Raw genomic sequence first — 26270 nt, 5'->3', positions numbered from 1 at the left:
AACAAGGGCAGTTAATACTTAAACTGGATTCTCTGTCTGAATGTGCAATCTGCAGTGTGTTAAGATACATGTATACACATCACCACAGTATTTTCACATTAGCTTCCCTGTTTAGGCTTGATTTTATACTATTAAAAACATTTATGTGCATCAAATACAGGTCAAATGGATTATCAAAATAAACCTGCCTTTATATGTGTCCAAGGGGAAAGCAAATACAGTGGTACCTTGTTGTACATTGCACTTTGAAATACTATGGCAATGAATGATTACCATATTGATATATTATGGTATTTACAGAGTTCTCCACTGTAGGCCTGCTTAAAAATAATACTTTGTTACACCCAATATCCACAAGACTGGATTTGTGGATGTAGACAGTAGTAAATGTAGTACATTTACTAATGTTATTGCTGTACCACAGTACAGCCATGGTATTTAACATTCACTGTATGCAAAATATGCAACAAAACCAGTTAACTGAGGAAATAAACCAAAGTGGGTGACGAAGTCAGCTCAAATTCACAACCAATTACAGGAAAAACTGGGTCAGTTGAGTCAAAAAAAAAAAAAAAAAATTATGGGGGAGGAATAGAAAAGCAGATAGGCACAGAAGATAGGAGGGGTTAAAGACCAAACATAACGCATTTACTCTGTCATATTTCACAGTGCATTATTTTGGGGTCAGTGAATTTCTCAAGCGATTATTGGGTTACAACTCGCAGTCAAGTCACAACTGAAACCAAACCCAGAAAACAAGAACCTCAAATGAGCATCGACAATTCACATTTCAGGACGAACATCGACAGATAACAGCGGGGGAACAACATGGTGTAAGTGTTACGCTGTTAATCGAGCAAATTTCACCGTATTTGTAAGCGTTTAGCGAAATTTAACAAAAGGAAACGCAGCTGTTTTCGGCTATTAGGCTAGCGGCATATTCAGCCATATGTACTGCGACCGTGTTTTTACATTCACTTGATATATAAGTTACGTCAACGGTAACTTTAGGTGTTTTGTTTTATCTTCGTGTTGAATTGTGAGGGTCAAAGCTTATGAATGTGTGTGGGGAAAAAATCTGTATTTTTCTGTCTTCCTTAGCGGATGGTGACTCGCCATGACTAGTTAGCCGCTGTTAGCTTGAGCAGATTTCAACACATTTTAACGTGTCACATATGATTTAGACATCAAAACCTGTGAATATCATTACCAGAAAACGCAAATTTTGACCTAGTCGGTTTGTATTTGAATGTTTTGTAAATGTATCGATTTGTTGCTCGTAGAAGCTTTTAAAATGACATCCAGCTAATAGCACATGCAGGTCAAGATATTTTTTAATATAAGTCATATTACAACAAATTTGTGTCCATTTTTTATAAATAAGTTAATTTCACTTAGTTTTCTCCAGAAATTAATAATGAGGATGCAAATGTTTTGAATGTACAATAAACGTCATATAGAGCTTAACGTTAAAATTGAATGGCTTTGTTTGACTTTAAACCATGATATGATGATTTCCGCCTCACAAATATGAGTCATTTCTTGTTTTTGCACGTCTTGTTATTCTTGTTTGATAAGATCACATGAGGAGGAGGAGGAGTCACAGCATTTGTGTTAAGTCAAAAGCCCTTCTGACCAATCAAATACATTTTCTCATTTATTTTTCCTCTTTATTTTGTCTCTCCAGTGATGCATCTGCAGGAAAGTTCATGTACACCGTTTGTTTGTGTTCTCCATGATGGCCGGCTTGCAGATAACCAGTGACTGTAACATGAGCACCGGTGGAGAATGACATCTCATCTCAGCAGTTGTTACTGAAAGCCAGAGAAAATGAACAGGGTGAACGGATACGTGATCATTTATTTAGTGTCCATGATTAGTTTCTGTGCGGCAGGGCCTTTGAACATCACTACGGTGGATGGAGATGTAAGAGAGAATGTAACGGAGGCAGATGGTGACGGCTCGGTTCCCGTGGTGCTCACCAAAATAAACCAGATCATCGCTCGGGAGGGGAACTGTGCTTTAATTGACTGTAATATCACTGGCGACCCTTTTCCAAATATCCAGTGGTTCAACTCACACGGACACCTGCTTGACACAAAGACAAGTGGTACGTTTACTGTAAAAACACTTTCAGACACCAATGCATTGTCTTATATCATTAGGCCTACACTTGGTCACTTCATTCATTTTGATGTCTTAAATGTATCTTAAATGTATATAAATCCGATCTACTATACCTGCACTATATGCGCATGTTATAGAATTTACTTCCATTAAGATTCACCCAACTGGCAATCAGTGTCGAAGTTTTGCAATTGCTCTACCCAAGTATAAAGACCTTCTGTTTATGATTATGTACAGCAAAAATCTTTTTTCAAGGGTTTACACAATTTTTCTAATGCTTACCAAGGTGGCATTTATTTGAATACAGTAAAACAGTAATAATATTACAGATTAAAATAATTTTAATCTGTTTGAATACATTTTAAATCTTATTCCTGTGACCAAAGCTGAATTTTCAGCATCATTACTCCAGTCTTCAGTAGGGTTTTCCGGTTCCGATTCCGGTTCTGCCTAACGATTCCGGTTCCGGTTCCATTAAAATAATTAAACTACTATTAAAAAATAGTAGTAAGGGAAAAATGCACAATACTCGACTCAAACAGTCCTTTTTGTGTAAAATTAATTTAACAAACTGTTAATCTCAACAAATTCGCTAACACTTTACAATAAGGTTCATTAGTTTACATTAGTTAACTACATTAACATGAACTAATAATGAACTGCATTTCTACAGCATTTATAATCTTTGTTAATGTTAATTTCAACATATACATTATTAAAATCAAGAGTTGTATTTGTTAACATTAGTTAATGCACTGTGAAGTAACATGAACAAACTCTGAACGGCTGTATTTTTATTAACATTAACAAAGATAAAAAAAAAAAAAACAGTAACAAAGGTATTACTGATGGTTAGTTCATAAATGAACCTTATAAAGTGTTACCACAAATTAGATAAGATGCTTGAACAAACATGTAAGATTCAGACAGGTGAAACAGAATATTTTTGTAAGTTAGATTCATAAAGACTTGTTTCTGACAGAATGATTCATTGATAGACACATTTTAACAGTAAATTTGTTGCCACCTAGTGGCGTAACAATGCAATCGATACAGTCGTCACCTTCAGAACAGAAGGTAATTTATTATACAATAAACATCAGCGTTTCTATCTGAATAATAAACTTTTGTATACTACTGTTATAATTGGAATAGGCCTATTTGTCACACAAAAATAATGATACTGTGCTTTTGAAAAGACTATTTGTGAAGCTGTTTATTACAACTCTCTTCAGATCAACGGCAGCGCGAACGCAGGTTTGAATGTCGCGATTTTACTTTTGTCAAAGGTTTAATATACAGGGGCGATCATGTGGGTGATGAAACCGAGAGCGCGATCTTTTAAAGATTATTAGTGCAGGTTTGGGCACGTCTCTTTCTCTCTCTATTTAAATCTTGCGTATATGAGTAGCGCCGTGCCAGGGCTTTTCAGTGCATTCATTGCTATAATATTCATGATGTGAGACGTCTCTATGAAAGGATACGCTCCCCGCACTTCGACCACCCATCACACCAGAACCGTTTTCAGAACCGAAACTTAGAAATCTTGCACGGTTCCAGTTCTTTTAAAAAAATTCTACCGATTCCGGATGAGAACCGGTTTCGGTTCCCAACCCTAGTCTTCAGTGTCACTTGATCCTTCAGAAATCATTCCAATATGATGATTTGTTGCTCAAGAAACATTTCTGATTATTATCAATGTTGAAAACAGCCGTGCTGCTTCATATTTTTGTGGAAACTGTGATACAGTATTCTTTCAGGGTTCTCTGATGAGTAGAAAGTTCTAAAGAACAGCATTTATTTGTAATGTAAAGCTTTTGTAACATGATAAATATCTTTTCAGTCATATTTGATTCATTTACCGCATATAAATAAGTATATATTTCTTTGAGGGTTAGTTCACCCAAAAATAAAAAAAAATCTGTCATTAATTACTCACCCTCATGTTGTTCCAAACTTGTAAGACCTTCATTCATCTTTGGAACACAAATTAAGATATTTTTAATGAAATTTGAGAGCTTTTTGACCCCACCCCCCATAGACTGCAACGTTATTACCACATTCAAGGCCGAGAAAGGTAATAAAGACATCATTAAAATAGTCCATGTGACTACAGTGGTTCAACCTTAATGTTATGAAGCGCCAAGAATACTTTTTGTCTCCTACGCTGTTGACGTTGTATAAACAGTGCAGGGCTTCCATGTTTACATCAGAATGCCGGCTCATTATTGGCCGGCTCATGCTTCAGCATCACATGCATGTATCGTGGTGCTCACGTGATCAGCATTGGCCAATACTGAGTCAGCGTTCGGACACAGAACACGGAAGTGCTGCACTGGGTTTTACAACATCAGCAGCGAAGGAGACTGGCATGGAAGAGAAGAAATTGTTGAATAAAGTCATTTTGGTTTGTTTTTGCACACAAAAAGTATTCTTGTCGCTTCATAACATTAAGGTTGAACCACTGTAGCCACGTGGACTATTTTAATGATGTCTTTACTACCTTTATGGGCCCTGAAAGTTGTAATTGCGTTGCTCTCAATGGAGGAGTCAGGATTTCACCAAAAGTGTCTTAATTTGTGTTCTGAAGATGAAGGTCTTGCGGGTGTGGAACGACATGAGGATGAGTAATAAATGACAATATTCATTTGAGGTAACTGTACCTTAAAAAGCATTTTACTGATCCCAAACTTTGCATACATATTCAAAATGAAACCAGGGTAATCAACATCTAGATTTCCATGTGGTTTTATTTAAATTGCAAATGCCTTTAATGTGTTTTAGGGTTTTGTGCTGATTTTTAGATGGATTTTATTTGTTTTGGGAATGACCACAGTGGATATTTTCCATGATTTATTACATCCACTCTTGAGATTAGAGATTAATCTGTTATGCAACGATTTGATCTTTTCATCTGGTGATATAAAACGTGAGTCAGTAATTCCCAGCTGTAGTGTAATAGACAGATGAGTGACGTTTGGAGGATTACTGATGGTGTCTGAGGCAGGCATAGCGTGCTAAAAAAAAGGAATACTTTGCACGGGCATAATCCAGCCCAGAGATTACCGAATTCATCAACCGCTGAAATGTAGCGGGAGAGTTTCGAAGGCCGAAACTCATGCGTTTATAAGTATATAATCCCGATGACGTAGTGAAAGCACATACTTCTTGAGCACGAGTAGTTAGGGGCACTTGATAATATCCCTTAAGTAGGTCAATCTTTGTAACGAACTTCGCTGACCCCACCGAATCAATGCAATCTTCAATTCGGGGAAGCGGGAAAGAATCGGATTTCGTCACCGCATTTAATCGTCTATAATCAGTGCAAAACCTAAATGTACCATCTGGTTTCGTAACTAAAAGACAAGGGGAAGCCCAACTGGAACTAGATCGTTCTGCCAGTCCATTTTCCAAGAGATACTTGACCTCTAATTCCAAAAGATGTTTTTCGGGAGACACTCGATAAAATCGTTGTCGAATAGGTTTTGAATCACCGACATCAATATCATGTTGAATCATATCAGTGCAGGAAGGAATATCCGAAAAAAGCACTCGAAAACTTGTAATCAGCTGTCTTAATTCCTCACCCTTAACTGGAGATAAATGCCCAAACATACTCTCCAATTTGTTTAACTGCTCAGAATTCCCGAGTCTAGGTTGAATTAAATTCTCATCAAAAATATCCTTCTCAACTCCATCTACCAAAGAACCACTTTCACCCCCTACAGCAGTCGCAACGGATTTAATTTCAGCACCTCCGTCAGCGACATTTGGTCCGGTAGCACGAACCAAATAAGGCTTCAACAAATTTACATGGCACAGCTGAGCCTTCTTCCTTCTATCAGGAGTGGAAATCATATAATTTTGCTCTGACAGTTTCTCGAGCACAGTATAAGGTCCTGAAAATCTTGCTGAAAAAGAAGAACCAGTCATTGGAAGTAACACCAAGACCTGATCTCCTGGATGGAATTCCCTTCTTTCGGCCTTGTGATCAAACCAGGTTTTCATTTTCGATTGTGCCCTCCCTAGATTGTCACGAGCCAAAGCATCCTATATCGGAAACCATTTACATAATCCAAAAGATTTACAGGTGGTTCAGCTTCTAACAAATCATCACGCAAAAGCGCAAGCGGTCCCCTGATCTTATGCCCAAAGACTAATTCATTAGGACTTGTTGGAAATCTCAGAAGCATAGACTAGGAGACTTTGGGAACTCTTGAAGCAGAAGTTACTCTTTATTGAGAAACACGCTGTGCGTCGCTGTGGTCATCCAAAATCTAAACTAAAGCAGTGACTTGGTAGTTCATATACATTCAAGGGGGAGGGATACATAGAGTAGAGGTGTGGACAATCTAAACAAAGGATGCAAATGCAGTACAGGAATCAGATCATTGCCTACATTTCCCAGCCATGATCTAATCAGCATAACTGTGTCATTCAAATGCATAGGTGCTAATCCAATCAGTCTGGCAGTATCACCTATACCTTTACATTATCATAGAGACAAAAGCACTGCTGTATCTTGAGCCTGTCCTGCCAAATGGTCAGGATGTAGGATCTGCAGATTTTAAACAGATTCTTAAATTTGTAATTCCACAGTTCCCCCTTTGAGAGTTCTAATAAATCTCACATAATACAAATTTAAACTTCTTAAATCCCTTCTGTAACATATGTTTGTTAACATAAGTTCCATCTTCCAGTCATGCAACTTGTAACAGTTACAGGCACATACATCTTATTCTGTGTCGTGTCCAACATTTACATAAGTGTTGTTCTTTAACTTGAGTATACTGTTGACACATATACAACGCAGGGTGGTAACATGTTGTATTAACTACATGATGACACAGAAAAACAATGTAGCATAAGCGTGGAAGTCCTAAAAGTCCATGGCGCCTGAATATCTGTGGAGTCTGTTCTCGGTAGAGTCCATTTCCATGTTTGTCCCAAGATGATTCTTTGTCGTTGTGCAAAGTTGTGTCGAGTTGCTCAGATGACTCTGTCATCATGAAGGTTGTTCATGGTTATCTGAGGTGATGCTTTACACCAACTGTTGCTTGAGACGTCATGGCATATACACATACCTGCACACAAGAAAACAAAGAAAAAGCAGACCAGCAGTATTCATGCATAGACTTTAGTACGTTACACCTCTGATGATCCTATAGTTTTTCTGTCTAACTCTGATCATCATAAACTTCTAGTGATCGTATAGTGGTTTTGTTCTTCTTTTTCTTAACCTAGCCTTAATCAATTTGACACCTATAGACCAGTAAGGTGGGGATAAACAGAGAGGGGGAAACCTATGAGGAAGTCTTCACCACAGGGTTTAGCCCCCGATGCCTTATGCACTTCGGTTCTTCCCTGGGCTCCTCACTGGTCTGTGTGTCCTATTCTCTCCCTGTAGTTAATTTGCAAACTTTACTGTGCTACATCTCCATCTTCCATTGAAACATCAGTCATAGTAGACATCATAACCCATAGAGGATGGACGTGAATGGTGTTTGCTGTAGCATAACATTTAAGGCTGTGAGTGTACTTCACCTGTGTCCCCAAATGGTGGAAGTGATAGTCAACTTTCTTTTGTTCAGAATGAGTCTTTAAGCTTTCTTGTAAATGACTGGGGAAATTAAGCACTCACAGCCCAAATGGTTAGCATGTCAGCAAGCTGCTGCTCCAAGAGTTTGGAGAAGAGGGGAGGGGCAGTTTCAATGTAGCAAGTAGACCGAGTAGGAGCTGAGTAAAGCTGTTAATTTCTTTTAATGTCTTTTTGTTTTTCCTACACTCTTTCATCCAATGTCCAGGTTTACCACAGTAATGACATCTGCCTTCTCTCTTAGGACATTTACGTTTCTGTCGATTCTCTGTGTTGACCTTAAAGGATACTGCTGCAATCTTTACTCTTGTCTTGACATCTGAGTCTCTTTCCCAAATAGCTAACCTATCCAAGTTGTTTTGCAGGGTTCCATTGGACCATGTGAGGTCTAAGAAAGACAATGCATTTCTGTATTCTGATGAAAGCCCATCAAACCACATGCGGACCAGTGGTCCATTATCCTCTAACACCTTCTCTGGAGTGTCAACTATTCCACTGTATGCTGCCGCTGACTGACAAAATCATCCTTCTGTACACAACAAGTGATCTTTGACCAGTCCACCTTTGGTCCAACAAGGTTCTGTAACACTCTCAGAACTCCTTCTCTCAATTCGCCTTTGCTGGAATGTTGAAACTCAGAATTATTTACAGCACTTTCAAAATCATTGAATTCTGACTCTTTCAGGATTTGTGACATTAGCTGTGTGACTTCAGCTAGGGACATATCATAGAGGTTCATTTTTCTGGACAACTCTATCCTAAACTCAGAAAAATTTCTATGCACTGATGGCAAATTCTCAGCAATTCTTTCTATGTCTTCAGGACCTATAGCGGTACTGACTGCTTGTAACTGCAGTATGGGAGTTACAGATGGAACTGTGTCAACCCCTTTTGCCCTACTCTGAGCCTTTTGTGTCACTCCACACCCTTCAACTGCTTTTACATCTTTATCCATGAATCCAGTATTGCCATTGCCCTCTAGTCTACAGAAAGACTGTAAGTCAGGATAGCTTTCATCTGACTGTTGGTCTTTTGAGTCACATTTGGTTGAGGCTTTGTTAAGGCCCAACTTCTGAGTGAGACGAGGCACTCTAGTGTGCAACTGTTTGTTCTGCTCTTCTAACTTAGCAATATGTTGGATTTGTTCTTGTGCAATGGATAGAGTAAATTCTCTGTGACAGCAGATAATGCCCTTCATATTTTTCTTCTGAATACAAGCACCAAGTACCTTTTTGCATTCTTCAATGGACCAAACTTTTTCTGGATGAATCCCAAATTTCTTTGTCAAATCCAATCTGACTGACTGACAGTCCATGTGCTTTCCTAACACTGATTTGAACTCACTATCTGTCCATAAAGGAGTAGCTAGTCCACCTTTCTCAGTTGTCGGAATAAGTCTAGCGTTCTTTCTCAACATTGTGTAATGTCTTTCTGGTACAACAATACACTTCAACACTTTCCTGACAGAGCAGAGGTTAACCTAGTTAATACACATCGTAATGTATTCAACCTTCTCTGGTGAGCAGAGTAGAACCAACCTGCTAACACACTGTAACAACTGTAACCTTCCCTGAATTAACAGAGGATGAACCTTCTTCTCTAGCAAAGTAGAGGATGGCTATTCTGTTAACACACCACTTTCCCTGATAAAACAGAGGACAACACAAATTATTAGCACTTTACACTAATTCTTCCTTGCCTGAACAGAGGATACCTAATTATTAGCATGTGATGCTAAACTTCCCTGCCTAAACAGAAGATAAACTTCATCTCTAAAAGAATTTTTAGAGGATAACTTAGTTAACCAAACCCTACAGCTGTCTGTTAACTCTTCTCTGACGGCGCAGAGGATAACACATTTGTACTGGTCTTAATGGTTCTTTTGGATAGATATCACTCACCAATCCTTGGGTGCACAGGAAAATTCAGCCTGGATCTTCTTTTGGATCAGATCTTTGTTGTGCTTGAAGTTTCAATCTGGATTGAGATGAGAAGCTCTATCCGGGTCATGGCACCAAAACTATTGGAAATCTCAGAAGCATAGACCAGGAGACTTTGGGATCTCTTGAAGCAGAAGTTACTCTTTATTGAGAAACAAGCTGTGCGTCGCTGCGGTCATCCAAAGTCTAAACTAAAGCAGTGACTTGGTAGTTCATATACATTCAAGGGGGAGGGATACATTGTTTAGATTGTCCACACCTCTACTCTAAGGATGCAAATGCAGTACAGGAATCAGATCATTGCCTACATTTCCCAGCCATGATCTAATCAGCATAACTGTGTCATTCAAATGCATAGGTGCTAATCCAATCAGTCTGGCAGTATCACCTATACCTTTACATTATCATAGAGACAAAAGCACTGCTGTATCTTGAGCCTGTCCTGCCAAATGGTCAGGATGTAGGATCTGCAGATTTTAAACAGATTCTTAAATTTGTAATTCCACAGACTGAACCCCAGACTTTCCTGAATTACCTCACGAGCAGCGAGCAGCAACCACGGAAGTCCCTCCTCCCAGTCTTTCATCAATTCAGTACAATATGTTCTCAGCAATTGCTTCAGCGTTTGATGAAAGCGCTCGAGGGCCCCCTGACTCTCCGGATGAGGAGCACTACTTTTCTGATGATCTACACGCAACTGTTTCAGTATCTGTGCAAACATGCGAGACGTAAAGTTTGTTCCCCTGTCAATAACACGAGGAATTCCAAATATGGAAATGAATTGTGTCAAAGCCTTCACAACAGACTTCGTAGTAATATTTCGCAATGGATACGCAGCAGGATATAGAGTAGTTTGGCACATCACAGTCAATATGTAGATTGAACCAGTCTTAGAAGGAGGTAATGGCCCTACACAATCAATCGTGAGATGCTCAAAAGGATTTTTCACCACCGGAATAGGATACAACGGAGAAGGAGCTATCACTTCATTTGGCTTCCCACCAATTGACAGATATGGCAAGTTTTAATAAAAGCAGCCACATCTCGCTTTAATCAAGGCCAAAAGAAATAACCTATCACAGTGTGATGCGTTTTCTTCACTCCAAAGTGACCAGCTATGTCACCGTGTGCAGCTTTCAAAACTACCTCCCGCAATCCCTCCGGTATCACTATTTGGAACAGTGGATCGCCCAGAATTTTCTCACACGGCGTCCATTTACGAAGTAATAATCTGTTCTGTATGAAATATCCACTAGCTAAACTTTGAATCTCAGATACCGTTTTAACAGATTCAAACAAGGGTTTTAATTGCAGGTCATTTTTTTGCTTTATAATCAAATCCTGCAGAGAGATCGACAGAGAAAGCAATGACAAATTCTTGGAAAGATCAACATGAACTTCCTCTTGGTCTTCATCCTCCTCCCTACCTTTTCCCTTCCTCATCGCTCGGGTTACAGCGCAAGAACTAAAAACGTCAGGCAGTTCTTGAACACATTTATCTGATTCGATCTCGCAGACCGGCGTGACATTAACCACGGGAAACACCTCCGTACCCCATACTTTACTCCCGGCCAAATTGTTTCCCAAAATCAAATCCACACCGTCGATAGGTAACCATGACCTCAATGCAATTTCGACCTCTCCTTTCACCACTTCAGAATCTAACTGAATGCGGTGCAGTGGAGCCGAAAATGTCTCCAATCCAATTCCTTGAATTAGAACACTTTTACCCGTATTCGATTTTGAAGAAAATGGCAGTTTCGAATCCAATAAGAACGATTCCGATGACCTCGTGTCCCTTAATATCTTAACTGGTACTTTCGTCAACTTGCCCAAAGAGACAGTCCCTAGAGTTATGAACGGTTTGTAACCGGCTTGCAAAGAATCACGATCATCACTTCCATACGCAATTCCCTCTCCATCTGATTTAAAACTCAATGCAGTTGACGACACTAGACCAACAGCTTTTGGACCCCCGGCTTTGGACTTATTTCGTTATACAGGGCATTCCTTTTTCCAATGACCTTTTTCCAAACAATACCTACAGAATCTAGCTCGACTTTTCTAACATAGTACTCTGTTTTGTTCGAATTTTTCACTACATTTCCGCTAGGGCTGCACGATTAATCGCATGAGATTGTCATGCGCGTCTCGTCAGTAAAGCCGGTTCCCTGATTACCGCTAAATCACCATCACCTGTTTTTAAACGGAGCGCCTTTTAATAGACGGAGCCGTAGTTCACGGACAAGCCACGCAATATCGCGTTCATTATCGAAGGCGATTCATCTGCGATATGAACGCGATATTGCGTGGCTTTTCAGTGATCTACGGCTCTGTCTATTAAATGCCGCTTCATTTGAAAGCAGGTGATGGTGATTTAGCGGTAATCGGGGAACCGGCTTTACTGACGAAATGCGTGTGAGAATAGCATGCGATTAATCGTGCAGCCCTAATTTCCGCTACCATTTTGCTTTTTACAGAACGAATCACCAGCGGTTTTATGAATTAAAACATATTCGTCCGCAAGAACAGCAGCCTCCGCAGCGGTCATCACTTTATGTTCATTTACAAACATTGCGACACGCTCGGGGATAATGTTTTTAAACTGTTCTAGTACTATCAGATTCGAAAGACCTTCAAAATGTACTAACACACAGTGATGTACACCACCTGTTAAAATGACTTGTTAATTCCCTAGCTACTTCAACGTGCGTTTTACGATCATCTTTCCTCCATCCCCTAAATCGTCGCCGATACGCTTCAGGGACAAGCTCGTATGCCTTTAACACCGCCTCTTTTACTATCTTATAGTTCTTTCGATTTTCTGAAGAAAGTGAGATGAAGGCTTCCTGAGCTTTACCTTCTAAAACGCTTTGTAGTAGGAGGGTACGCTCTGCACCGTTCCAACCTCTATCCTCAGCCAAGCTTTCGAACAGAGAAAAGAACACATCTGGATCTCGATCATTGAATCTTGGTAATAACTTAATCATCTGTAGTAAACCTGACATCCGATTTCCACTCGCCCCCGAAATTTCCTGATCGTCTAAAATTTCAGCATTTTCACTACTCAACTTTCCTTGTCCGATTAATTTTAAACGTTCCGCATGCTGTGCCAATTTCGCTTCTTCCATTTTAGTTTGCATTCGAAGCGTTTCAAATTGTCATTCTTGTTCTCTTGGATTTTTAATTTATGTAATTCGAGTTGTCTATCTAATTCACGTTCTTTGTTTTGTATACTAAGGAGTTCTAACTGTTGCTCGAATGTTAATCCAACAGGTGCTAAGAACGCATGAGGTGTCGAAGTACCTTCAGGTATCACCTCTTCAGACTGGGTCTCTGCCGTTAAAATCAATCTCTTTTAATTTTTCCTCTACCGCGTCCCGAATAAGTTTTTTCTTACAACTCTTTGTTACAGCCAATTCAAAATCGAAATGTTCAGCTACTTTAAATAATTGTTCCTTTGACAGACCTCCTAACTTCTCATTTGTAGGAGCTGTCAAGAAATTCTGTAACAAATACATTTCGGTCGGTTTCGCTATAACCCACAGAACGTTTAAACAAATAAAGTTATACTCACCCGAACCAACTGGTCACACTTTCACTGCCAGAACTCTTGCAAAGCCACCCCGCACCTAAATAATAATTAAACAACTAATTATTCTCAACCCTAGTCTTCAGTACGCCCACATGCAGCTCAACTGCTAACCAGTCTACCCGCGTACGACGCACCAAAAACAAACTAACATAACAAAAATAACAAAAAAGCGTTAAGCGCTTCTTCAGCCTAACACGGGGTTTCACATGGCTTATGCAGTCTAAACCGCACCATCTGCGCAATTTCAGTGCAACTGTTGGCCGGGTTTCTCTCGCTCTCCAGTCCAAGACCACTAATCCAAACCAAACAAAAATACTTTTTTGCATGACACTCCCCAAACTTAGTTTCCTAATAATCCAATTTTGAAACCAATACTCAAATTTTCCAAATGTAGAATTATAATTAAATAATTATCCAAATAATAATTCTAATTAAAGAATTATCCAAACCATAATTCCAATTGAAGAACTATCCAAATCATAATTCCAACTAAAGAATTATCCAAATATCTACAAACTCCTGAGTCAATCTCAGGTCAATCCCAGACGAGCCCCCATATGTTACAACCCCTTGACTCGAGGAGAAGCAACATGAATGGAGAGGCCATACAAGTAGTCAAATTTGCAAAATAATAAATGTTTAATCACAAAGACAAACATAGCTACATTTAAGGATTAAAATAACAAGGTTTACACAACATCAAGCCTTGGACTGGAGAGGACGAGAGCCAACGGGATCACCAACTTCCAGGAGCAACAATCACGCTCCCAGCCTTTTGTTCCAACACAGCATCTCCCAACCCTTGTCAACTCTCAGACTTCTTAGAAGCAGCATGGTCAATCACTGTCAATTCTCCACACCTGTGTCACAGCGCTCAACCTGAAAACACACACAACATTTACCCAGAGACCCCTACTGGACAATTTAATGTACTACACCCCGTGCGTCGTCACACAATGTTTTAACTAAAGTGACTTGTGAAAAAGTCCTGCTGAAATGCAGTCTACCCACAGAGAGTGTTGGACTGGGTGTGTTTTACAGTGTGAAGAATTAGTGTGACTAAAAACTGTTGATGTGTCTCATCTTGCACAGCTTGTTTGAACAGAATGACACAGCAGACTGGACACTTTTCATATTTAAGATTAGACTAAATAATTTCTGTCATAATCAGGATGATCTGGCATAGTGTTTATCTTTAAAGTGATATTAAATGACATCTGCAACCCATTTTACTTTCATATTGTATTTTAGTGAAGAAGTAGAAAAAATGTGGAGTGGAACTTCATTTTAACCGTCAGGAATTGTTTGGATTGTTAGCCATCAGTTTTAAAAACTGTTTGGTTGAAACTTGAGAAGTCTAGATTACATCATCTGAACTGATTTGATTCAGCTGTGCATGTTATTCATTCACAATAAGACCTGGATTTTTCATTATAAAAAGTAAACAGTCCATTTAGATTTCATATTATTGACTTTACTTGCTTACTATTAGCTATAGTCAATGAGTGCAAAGATCAATTGATTTTACTTTGCTTGCATAATTGCTGAATTGTTTTGAACAAGGCCCGATTGAATGATCTCAGGTTGCTTCCAGTAAGAAATGCATTGACAGACTGGTGCCAAAAATTGAGCTATTAATATTGATATAGAGTTTATACATTCCCTCAGCACTTAAAACACTTGTGCATTATGTATGAGCATCCTTTGGACCAGGTGGAAAGTTTAAAGATCAGAGATCAGTTTATCTGGTTTCTACACAAATAAGGCAGAAAGACTGCGGGTGCCAGGGGACTGCGGGTGAAAATTAGCTTTTAGCTAAATCCGGTACAATGCATGGAATGGAAACATTTATGTTAAAACTTGTACATGGTCCCTTTATAAATAAATAAAGTAAAGTAACGTAAGTAAACTGAGCCTGTATCAGTGTCCGTATGTAAATGTGGATTATGCAAAGTCGATTAATCGTGGCCACAGTATTCATGGAACCACTTTTTGTACTTTCATTTTGAGGAATTGGGTTACGAATAGTGTGGGTTTACAATTGAACACCAATAATAGATTTTAATATTTTAACATGAATATGTTTAACAACTACGTTCTCAAAGGATTAGTCCACTTTTAAATAAAATTTTCCTGATAATTTACTCACCCCCATGTCATCCAAGATGTTCATGACTTTCTTTCTTCAGTCGAAAAGAAATGAAGGTTTTTGATGAAAACATTCCAGGATTATTCTCCTTATAATGGACTTCAATGGCCTCCAGATGGTTAAAGGTCAAAATTACAGTTTCAGTGCAACTTAAAAACATAAAGCCACCTCTCAGTATTAAATTGAGTTCTCTTTCACTGCTTATTGTGCTTAAACTGTCAAATAAACACAAAATAATGTCAAAATGCCAGTCTTGGCGAGTATTCACGTAAACGCAGTCAGTCATGTTTTAAGTGAATGTAAACAGTTGAGAAAGAAAACGCATGTGTAACAGTATAATGGATCCGTTTGTAGGAGAATTTACAGTTAAAGACCCAAAGACCAGATATGATGAATGAAGACCTGGAGTCAAGAGTTAATAAATTGAAGAAAATTTTACTGAAGAATAGTTTGTAGCACTCACAAGGAGTTCGTAGGCCACCCTGCGTACACACTCAATACAACCGCAATTATACTCTAACAGAGTCCTCTAACTACATCATTACTTCAGGTTGAATGATAAACCTTAATAAACTTTAAATCTGCAGAATATCTCTGAAGAACTCTCCTTGTCAGTCCGTAGACTAGAACACCCGTCAAAATAAGAGTCCCGCCTTAGTAAAGGAGATAGTGCAGATCTCATACATATTTAAACTTACAAAAAATAATAAAATGTATACAAAAACAAATTACAAGATTAATCATAATAAATTCTGTTACAATAAAGGATTAATATGTATTTAAAGCTGCAGTCCGCAACTTTTTTTGGTTAAAAATGATCCAAAATCAATTTTTGAGCAAGTACATAACCAGCCAGTGTTCAAAACTATCTAATTTTCTTGTCTCGATTCACAACGGTAAGCTTGTAATAATGTTTTACAATAAGAGCGACATGGCAGATTTCCGTGGGAAATTTGAGCATGCAGCAGTTCCTCTGTGTGTCATTACATCACTTCCGTAAACAGAAAGGAAGGAGTCCCGTTCAGGCTAGTCAGTTTTATCACGTGAGGACGCTGCTTGTAGCGGATCATTTATAGCCTATTCAAACAGCAGCTTAAATAATTAAACTTATTATTTTGATGGCGGATTGTAACCCAGAAAGATCCAAATGACAATCATCAGTGACAACTGGAGATTCAGCCATAGTCAAAAAGCAAAAGACTTTGGACTGTGGAGTGACTACAGAAATTTAAATCTACAGGTAACGCTAATATTTACATTTACATTTAATCATTTGGCGCTTTTATCCGACGCTTTTATCCAAAGGGACTTACGCCTTTTTCACACATAATCCGTCTGCAGTGCGTGTGCGGTCCGTATGCAGTGCGTATGTGTTGCTGAAGCAGGAAACGGCCATTGTGCTTTCACACAGCACACGTTTGCAGTGCGTAATGTTATATTCATTATGCTTATATATTGACAGTTGCTGGAGTAGTTTAGTACACGTAAACATGACACAAAGATTTGAAAACTTACTGTCGACACCAACAGCCGACGAAACTGGTCCCATGCCTTTTCCTTCGCATTCAAATCTTACAATACATTCTGCGGGTCATACAGAATTTTATGTTTTTCCACCTCAAGGATGAGACGAGTGTCATCCATGTCACCTTGTTTTTGAATAGGTTGGTTTAGGTCCGCCTGTCACGTCATTAACTGCTGGCAGGGATGGGCAACTTCAGTCCTGGAGGGCCACTGCCCAGCAGAGTTTAGCTCCAACCCTAATCAAACACACCTGAACCAGATAATCAAGGTCTTCAGGATTAGTAGAAAGCTATAGGCAAGTGAGTTTTTATCAGGGATGGAGATAAACACTGGCCCTCCAGGACCGGAGTTGCCCATCCCTGCCTGCTGGGATGCGAGTTTCCCTCCAGCGATGGGGAAAAACATATCTGATCGCATTATGCAAGTAAACACTGTTCATTTTTTTAAAATAAAATAATTGTTTTGAAATGATACAACTGAACTGTGAAATTGAAATGTTTCCTTTTGGCATGAATATAGCTTGTTGCTGGCATGGCATTAAATCATTAAAAAAAAAAAAAATCTTTATGTAATGTACTAAATGTAAAAAGTAGTACAGTAGTTTAAATGTGCATATTTTTTTTTTATTTTATTATTTTTTTTTTTTACAATTTCAGGTCAATCCATGTTCATTTTGCCCACACGCAAAAAAAATGTTTTGCTGTGCTGCGCAGCAAAAATAGACTCGGTACGTAAACGATCGCTGCACTGCTGCAGACGCACCGCTCCTGGAACGCAATGACGGACCGCAACCGCGTGCAGTGTGAACGCTCTAATCCGTTAACATGGGTGCGTAAAAAAATACGCAACGCGTACGCACTGCAGACGGATTATGTGTGAAACAGGCGTTACAAGTAAGGAATACAACAAGCGAGTCATCATGAGGATGCAAATAGACAAGAAGTGCTCACAATAAAAGTTATAGGCAGTGCTCAGAGTATCATAAGCTACAATAGAGAGGATAAGATACACATAGTCACGCAATGCTGATGTTGTAAACATTAACAATTTGAGAACAATATAACAGTGATAATAATTTGCACGATTTGGCATGATCTGAGCTAAGCGATCGTTAGATTTAATCACTATTGGCAACGTGATTTATTGTAGGCCTAATGCTTTTCCCCTCAGTTGGTCAGAACAAAAGTGGCAGACATCTTACTTACTTGTTCAGATGATATTTTCCAGTGAAATTTCTTATATTGGTCATATTTTCAAGACATAGAATCTGTGATTCTGAAGTTCAGTATTCCACAAAGGTGCGGTGACTGACAGCAAGCATTAGATTAATCCGCGCTGACGAGCTGTGCCGATGCACAACGCACGTACAGATAACTGTTCCGCATATGACTACAATTGCAGGTTTTAAACAAGAGATGGAGACAAAGAGGAAAAATCGCGGACTGCAGCTTTAATTTATACAGTGAAGAATATGCAGTGCTATTTTACATTTTACTTTATTTCTTTACCTCAATACTATTAAAAAGCAGTGTTTATTTCATATGTATCTTTGTTCAGTTGTATTTATGTACAATGTATGGCTTGCTGAATGTTAAATGGATCCAATCCATGGTCAATAAGAAATGATTTAATGCAGCAATAAACCTAATAGTATAATTTAATGCAGGTGTTTTTGAACTTTGCTGATTTAAAACATGATCAAAATACTATTTATTTTGATGACAAAATTTCAAAACACAGGAAGTGACAAATATCGGTATTGGCCAATAATTGTTTTTTAAAATCGTATCAGCCCCAAAAAATCCTATAGGTGCATCCCTAGTACAGACACTCCAGTGATTGACAGTGGAAAAGTAAAATAGCTGCTTAATCATTTGCTTGAAGAAGTCGTTCAGTGACTGCAGCCAAATATACCTGCTGCCAAATCATGAGATAATACAAATATCTATATGACAGTTTTCCCCCATGGTATTGATTGTGGCCAATGAAAATGCTGAGTGGCTAGTAACTTTGGAAAACCACTTGACACAGTGGCTGGTGACCAAGAAATCTAATGTCAAGCCCTGATCTTTACACTTTATTATTAAAAATGTGTTAAAGACTTTGTAAACATATTGCATACACTGCGTTCTAAATTATTATGCAATTGACATATCAGTAAGATTTAAGTACAATAAACATTCAGATTTTAGTTTTTCTAAGAAAATGTTTGTTTGTTTATTTATCCATGTCTTTTTAGATAACTGGTGTCAATCTCAGACAAAATAATTTGCCAGATCTATGGAAACCCTACTTAGAGGTTGTTCCACATTATTAAGCAAGTCACAGTTCTCATGCAATATGGGGAGGAAGAAAGATCTTTCTGAAGATGAAAAGCCTGAAATGGTCCAATGTTGTGCAAAAGGCATGAAAACAACTAATATTGTGTGAAACTGAATGGAGATTATCGAATTATAAGATTTGTGAGTGATTTAGAGCACAGCAGAACTCGGTCAGATAAAGACTTATTGAGGAAAGTTCCTGTGAAAAAAATGTATTGTATTAAAAGGGCAGCTATAAAAAAGCCAGTGTTGAGCAGCAAACAGGTATTTGAAGCTTCTGGTGTCTCTGGAGTCTTGAGAAGCTCACCATGCAGGCTGGCAGTTGTGCGTAAAGACACCACTAACCAAACCTCACAAAGAGAAACATTTACAGTGGGTGTAGAAATACACAAATACTCAGAAATACTCACAGTTTTATTGCTGTGGTGTTTTTTTGCAGCATGGGATAGTGCATAGTACTATGCACTATCCTCCTTTTTATACCATAGCTGGAAATGGCCAGTTATGAACTCCACATATCTTGCAAAAGTCATTTTAATACCCTCCATCTCACTTCCCAGTATTCCAGCCCAAATCATCACCCACCAGCTCCTTGCTGACGTCGCAGTCTTGATGGAACGTGGTGGCCATTCACCAACCATCCAGAAATCCATCCATTTAGACCATCCATTGTAGTACGGCATTAGTCAGTGAATAAAGCTATTTAAAAATGAGTCTTCATTTATTTCTACACCCACTGTAAATGTTTCTCTTTGTGAGGTTTGGTTAGTGGTGTCTAAAATGCATCTTTATGCACAACTGCCAGCCTGCATGGAGAGCTTCTTGAGACTCCAGAGACACCAGGAACTTCAAATACCTTTTTGCTGCTCAACACTGGCTTTTTTATAGCTGCCCTTTTCATACAATACATTTTTTTGACAGGAACTTTCCTCAAGTCTTTATCTGACCGAGTTCTGCTGTGCTCTAAATCACTCACAAATCTTATGATAATTCGATAATCTCCATTCAGTTTCACACAATATTAGTTGTTTTCATGCCTTTTGCACAACATTGCACCATTTCATGCTTTTCATCTTCAGAAAGATCTTTCTTCATCCCCATATTGCATGAGAACTGTGACTTGCTTAATAATGTGGAACAACCTCTAAGTAGGGTTTCCATAGATCTGGCAAATTATTTTGTCTAAGATTGATACCAGTTATTTAAAAAGACATGGATAAATAAACAAACAAACATTTTCTTAGAAAAACTAAAATCTGAATGTTTATTGTACAGAAATCTTACTGATTTGTCTCTTGCATAATAATCTGGAACGCAGTGTAGTTGTGTTTATAGAGTCTGATAACGAAATGAAACATGCCAAATTTTGCGAATGTAATTTAAATCCAGGCTGTCATAGGAAAATACGAACGCTGTCAAAAATAAGAATGTTTGTTTTTCTATGCATTTTTTTAATAGTAAAGTAAAACAAAACCTGTTAGTTTTTTTTTTTTTTGCCAAATAATTTTGTCATATTAATGTGTTGTGTTCTTCCCTCATATTTAAAAGAATATAAAATATTTTACTCACATATTTATGGTTTAATCAAACTTGTAATGAATATTCCCACCAGACATCACTTTCGGCTCTACAATTTTTTTTTTTTTTTTTTTTTGATTTCTGTTTTTATTAACATAATATTGTTGTACATATAAACACACTGGATTCAAGCATGTTTTTAGATTCCACTCAAGTTCAAGATCTGCTTTTAATAAACAGATTAAACCTTGCATCTCCAGTATGTGATTTTTCTCTCTCTTTTTCTCTCTCAGATGGTAAATGGTGGATTCTGGACAATGGCATCCTCAACATCACCAGCATCACATTTGCAGACCGTGGCAAATACACTTGCGTGGCCTCCAATGCGCACGGCAAGGCCAACTGCACAGTCACACTGCGCGTGGTCTTCACCAATGGAGATATGGGTGTGTACTATATGGTGGTGTGTCTGGTGACGTTCACCATCATAATGATTCTGAACATCACTCGCCTCTGCATGATGAGCAGCCATCTGAAGAAAACCGAGAAGGCCATCAATGAGTTTTTCCGCACAGAAGGTGCAGAAAAGCTTCAAAAGGCCTTTGAGATTGCAAAGCGTATTCCTATCATTACCTCAGCAAAAACGCTGGAGCTGGCCAAGGTCACACAATTCAAGACCATGGAGTTTGCGCGCTACATAGAGGAGTTGGCACGTAGCATACCGCTCCCGCCACTGATCATGAACTGCCGCACCTTCATGGAGGAGATTCTAGAGGTCGTCGGCGTGGAGGAAATGAGACACACTTTTGTCCGGCAAGCACCTGAGGGTCACGAAGGCCCCAGCGGTGTGGCTGCCGGCACTTCCAGCGACGTTTTCACAATCTTGCGCGAGAGAGAGAGGGCGAGGGAGAGGGAACGCAGTGAGTCTCCTGCCGCGGACTCAGATGACGCGTCGCTTCACGAGCAGCCTCAACACATGGCCATTCAGGTTTCAATTCATCCGCCATTAGCTGCAGCAGGATGCTGTAACATGGAAGCTCCGCCTCTATCTGAAGTAGTCTCCTCTCCACACCCATTGGCTCAGCTGCCGTTGGAGGTGGAGTCTGATGAAAAGGAAATTAAGGAGGAGTCTGTACAAGAGGCTGGTGTTACGCAGAATACCCAAGTAATTTATGAAAGCCATGTGTAATATCCTAAACGAAGGATAATGACCTCGCTATGCATTTTCTTGGGGAAAGAAAAGGTCAAGATTTTATTTTGCTTTCAATTAGTTGTCTTTGAAATGATAAACAGCTGCATTTGTGTTTGTGTGAATCTCTCAACTCAAAAAATGTCAGGGTCGTATTTCACCGTAAAATCAATCAAAAAAGAGAAATTGAATTTTGCAGAAAGAAAAGTTTTTCAGAGCTTTTGCATAGCATTGTGACTTTCATTTCAGTTACACAATTTAAACCTACCATTTTTAGAAGCTATTGTAATGCAATAAATGTTGTTCTCATTACTGTGCATTTAAAATATATTCAATATTCATTCAATTATACATCATGCTTGAATTTGTAAAAACTGAATATGATGCTCATTTCAGTTTGAAAAAAAAATGTGTCTGAACAGAATTATTGTCATTGCTGTATTGCAATAATTATAAAAATTGAAGTTGTATTTGTATTACTGTATTTTTATTATTATTATTATTATTTGCATTACAGCAAAGATAATTTAGGGGCAAAATTTGCTTAAATGATTCACAATCCCCAAACATTAGTAATATTCCTAAAAATGTAATTCTCCTTTATTGGGGGAAAAAAAACTTGATTTTGGGGTAAAATATAACCTTGTCATTTTTTTATGAGACTGACCTAAGTTATTCTTCCCAATGACAATGAATTCTCATGCTGAATGTATTTTGAGGCAAAGTTCTCTATTTATTTAGGAAATCCAGTTTTGCCCATGATTTTTTTTCTTTAGTTAACAGAAACTAGGGCTGTTGAGGGATATCCTCATATAAAGCTCACATCTTAAGTCTTTATTTGGCAGACAGAAAGTAGTTTTCCTGTTGGATGTAGTTGCAGATTATCCATTTCATGAATGAATGAGAACGGATGACTGATTAATACACTTGGCTGAAAGAAAAACTCATACTATACAGTTTGAGGCTGTAGTGCATTTTTCATTTAATATAAATCAAAAAATTTTCAATAGAGATGGATAGTAATTTTTAAGATGTCGCTCCCTCTTATAATGCATGAAGAATGCATGTGGATCTTTTTTTCATTGCTGGACTTGGAGAGACAAAACCTTAATTTGTGTAAACTTGTTAGCTATGTGTTATTTATCTTTTGTGTCATGTTGGCCAGGTAAATGGCATTGACACCTTGAATAACACTGTAGAAATTTCAGTTTTGGGATTTTGAGGCATTTTATTCAGTTGAGTTTCCACTGGAGTCCTTATACTGTTACTGTAATTAAAGATAGTATTATTACTTTATTAGTAGTACTACAGTAAGTATTTGTTTCAAATGCACAGCTTGGTTTCTTTTTCTTTCTTTCTAAGAGTAAACTGTTGCAAGTGTGTTTTATTTTTAAAAACTGTCTTTGTGGATCCAACAAAGAGCTCTTGATAATGTTTAATCTCTTTTAATATCCTAGACCCACAGTTTTGCTTCTTTAAAAAGGCTTACCTCTTAGTTTCAGTGCAAATGTGTGATTTCTTCAGTGTTGATCATCTTTGCTTTTTTGACCTCTAAAGCCAGAGTAACCTGCAGTTGTGGTCCACTGGACTGATAATTGCTTGATAAACAGGTTAAGCTCTAGTCACTAAGAATGTTCCTGGTCAGGTTTGTCAGAGGAAACGATGGCCATGATACTCTTTAAAACGCTGTTTAAGTAGTGAAATAAAGCTGCTGTGTACCAATGATTTTCCGTGTGTTTGCCTTCATTCAGGTAAGGAGGGAAACTTTTTTATAAGCTTTTGTATCATCAAAATTTCTTTCTTCATACTTGCGCTTGTTGATCTAGTTGGTGCCTTGCAGATCATTTTATTTTGTCTGAAAAGCCTCAACGATCCTTGCCTCACAAATACATGTTTTTTTTGGGGGGGTGTTATGTTTTTCTTCTTGTAATGACTTTTCCCCTCAAGGTTTTGAATGATATTGACTTAAGTAGATTGTGTTTTAGTGATCAAATAAAAGGTTTTCAGTTAAATGGTAAAAATGCTGCAGTAGATTGTGTTAGGTATGCAAGTGTTAAAATGCATGAAAACAACACTACATAGATATTTGAATTACATAAGTAAAAATTGAGCTGAATGTAACTGATGCATTATTGAACCTGCCCTCGATCTTGTTAATGTGTTGGTAAGTGCTTATGGATTTGTGTATGAAGATGTCCTTCAGTGTCTGGTTTTAAGGTAGCTATAGTTAATGCAAAATGAAAAATTACTAATTCACTTGACCTTTCATTAATTTAGGTCTATACTCCTCAAACATATATATATATATATATATATTTTTTAAATTAGACTTCATTCAATTACAGTAATAGTGTAATAGTGCAGGGCTGCAGTCATATAGCATAGATTCACTGAAAAATACCATTTGTAAGAGTATAATAATAATTGTGCAACTTTTTACTCATTAGTATAGAACAGTAATATTAATCACTCAAAATGTGCAATTTAATGTTATATGTTAATTGTATGTAAACATAAACCTCAAAATGCCCAAAATTACCCCTAGCTTTACTCACCCTCAAGCCATCCTAGGTGTATATGATTTTCTTCTTTCTGATGAACACAATCAGAGATATATTAATAAATATCCTGACGCATCCAAGCTGTATAATGGCAGTGAGCATTACCAAACAAGTAAAGCTTGTGGTAATTTTCATTTGAAAGTGATCCTTTAAGCGTTTGCTGGTAAAGGAAAGCTACATGCGGAGAAACTCTTTGACTGGTGGGGGTGTTTTTTCCCCCAGGTTTTCGGAGTTGACTCCGACTCTTCAACAAGATTGAATAACACGAGTGTAGTTGTATGGTATGACACACTTTATTTCCCCCCCAGACATAAAGCTTTAAACTCCCCTTATTAAAATTATAAACTTTTAGCATGACTGTCCAAATTAGTCCAATTAAATGATGACATTACCTTGACATGACGAGTAGCCTAGCCATCACCTACCTGTTTAGAGGGAAGTGTCACGAGAAAGTCGTTAAAATTTAAAAGAGTCAAATAAACGAGAAAGAAGGTTTAATGAATTCATGTCATTATATTGGTCGGGTGTTGGCGCTAAAAGCACATGATCATTGTTTAAAATGCTGCTTGAACAGAGTTAATTATATTAAAAATACAATGATGTACACTTATTGATGTGTTTATTCTTGATGTGAGTTTTTAATTAGTTATGGTTAGTTTAATGATTATGAACACAAATAGGTTAACCATGGAAAACAGTTGCCTAAGGTGTGTGCAAGGTTTAAACCCTGTTAATTTCTTGACTGAGTTTGCAAATATTTGACACTCTTAACAATTTCTACCTGTTTGGGTAGAAACATTTTTGTCATTTCCTAATTTTCTTTTACTAAATATGACATGTTTCTGTTCTCTCCTGGCAGGAGAATTGATTCATTTCTATAATTTTATTTTCTCATCATTGTTTAGTTTTAGTTTAAATGGTAGTTGGACACATTGGTTGTTATGCCAATAGAAATCTAGCACATTCTTTTGGCAGTGAATGATTTGGGCAGGTTTTTGAGCGCTTTGGGGCTGGATATCGTCAACCCAATCTGGCAACACCCTGAATTGCTGTGAATTTCTGAGACGAGGCACATTTACAGTATCTCACAGAAGTGAGTACACCCCTCACATTTTTGTAAATATTTTATTATATCTTTTCATATGACAACACTGAAGAAATGACACTTTGCTACAATGTAAAGTAGTGAGTGTACAGCTTGTGTAACTTTGCTGTCCCCTCAAAATAACTCAACACACAGCCACTAATGTCTAAACCGCTGGCCACAAAAGTGAATACACCCCTAAATAAAAATGTCCAAATTGGGACCAATTAGCCATTTTCTCTCCCTGGTCTCATGTGACTCGTTAGTGTTACAAGATCTCAGGTGTGAATGGGGAGCAGGTGTGTTATCAAATTGGTCTTTATGGCTGTCATCCCAGAAGGAAGCCTCTTCTAAATATGATGCACAAGAAAGCCCGCAAACAGTTTGCTGAAGACAAGCAGACTAAGGACATAGATTACTGGACACATGTCCTGTGGTCTGATGAGACCAGGATAAACTTATTTGGTTCAGATGGTGTCAAGCGTGTGTGGCGGAAACCAGGTGAGGAGTACAAAGACAACCATATTTTTGTTGAGGCTTGGCTCATAAAATACCCCCAAACCAGAACTTTTTTTTTAAACAAGTGGAGTGTTTTTGTAAACTTGAAATGGATTGCAGGCTTCATGCAGGCATGAACATTTAAATATAAAGCTTGAAAATTAACAT

General features: G+C 38.0%; 1 protein-coding gene across 1 annotated transcript; it reads left to right on the top strand.

The window, feature by feature from the left end:
• Positions 1–609: 609 nt before the first annotated feature.
• mfap3l (microfibril associated protein 3 like) lies at positions 610–25087 on the top strand. Its single transcript, XM_067399860.1, has 3 exons — positions 610–833; positions 1688–2110; positions 21064–25087. The coding sequence occupies exons 2-3, from the start codon at positions 1831–1833 to the stop codon at positions 21957–21959; spliced, it is 1176 nt and encodes a 391-aa protein (XP_067255961.1). The 5' UTR covers positions 610–833; positions 1688–1830; the 3' UTR covers positions 21960–25087.
• Positions 25088–26270: the final 1183 nt, after the last annotated feature.

The sequence above is a fragment of the Chanodichthys erythropterus genome, chromosome 11, assembly GCF_024489055.1.
Source record: "Chanodichthys erythropterus isolate Z2021 chromosome 11, ASM2448905v1, whole genome shotgun sequence".
In the NCBI taxonomy this organism is placed as follows: Eukaryota; Metazoa; Chordata; class Actinopteri; order Cypriniformes; family Xenocyprididae; genus Chanodichthys; species Chanodichthys erythropterus.
The sequence above is the reverse complement of the archived record's forward strand: the minus strand, read 5'-3'. Positions and strand labels throughout refer to the sequence as shown.

What these genes read in the sequence shown, in the direction of transcription:
- mfap3l (XM_067399860.1), top strand. Translation starts at nt 1,831, where the DNA reads ATGAACAGGGTGAACGGATACGTGATCATTTATTTAGTGTCCATGATT. An exon ending in GCTTGACACAAAGACAAGTG is followed by an intron (nt 2,111 to 21,063) that starts GTACGTTTACTG and finishes TTTCTCTCTCAG; the next exon opens with ATGGTAAATGGTGGATTCTG.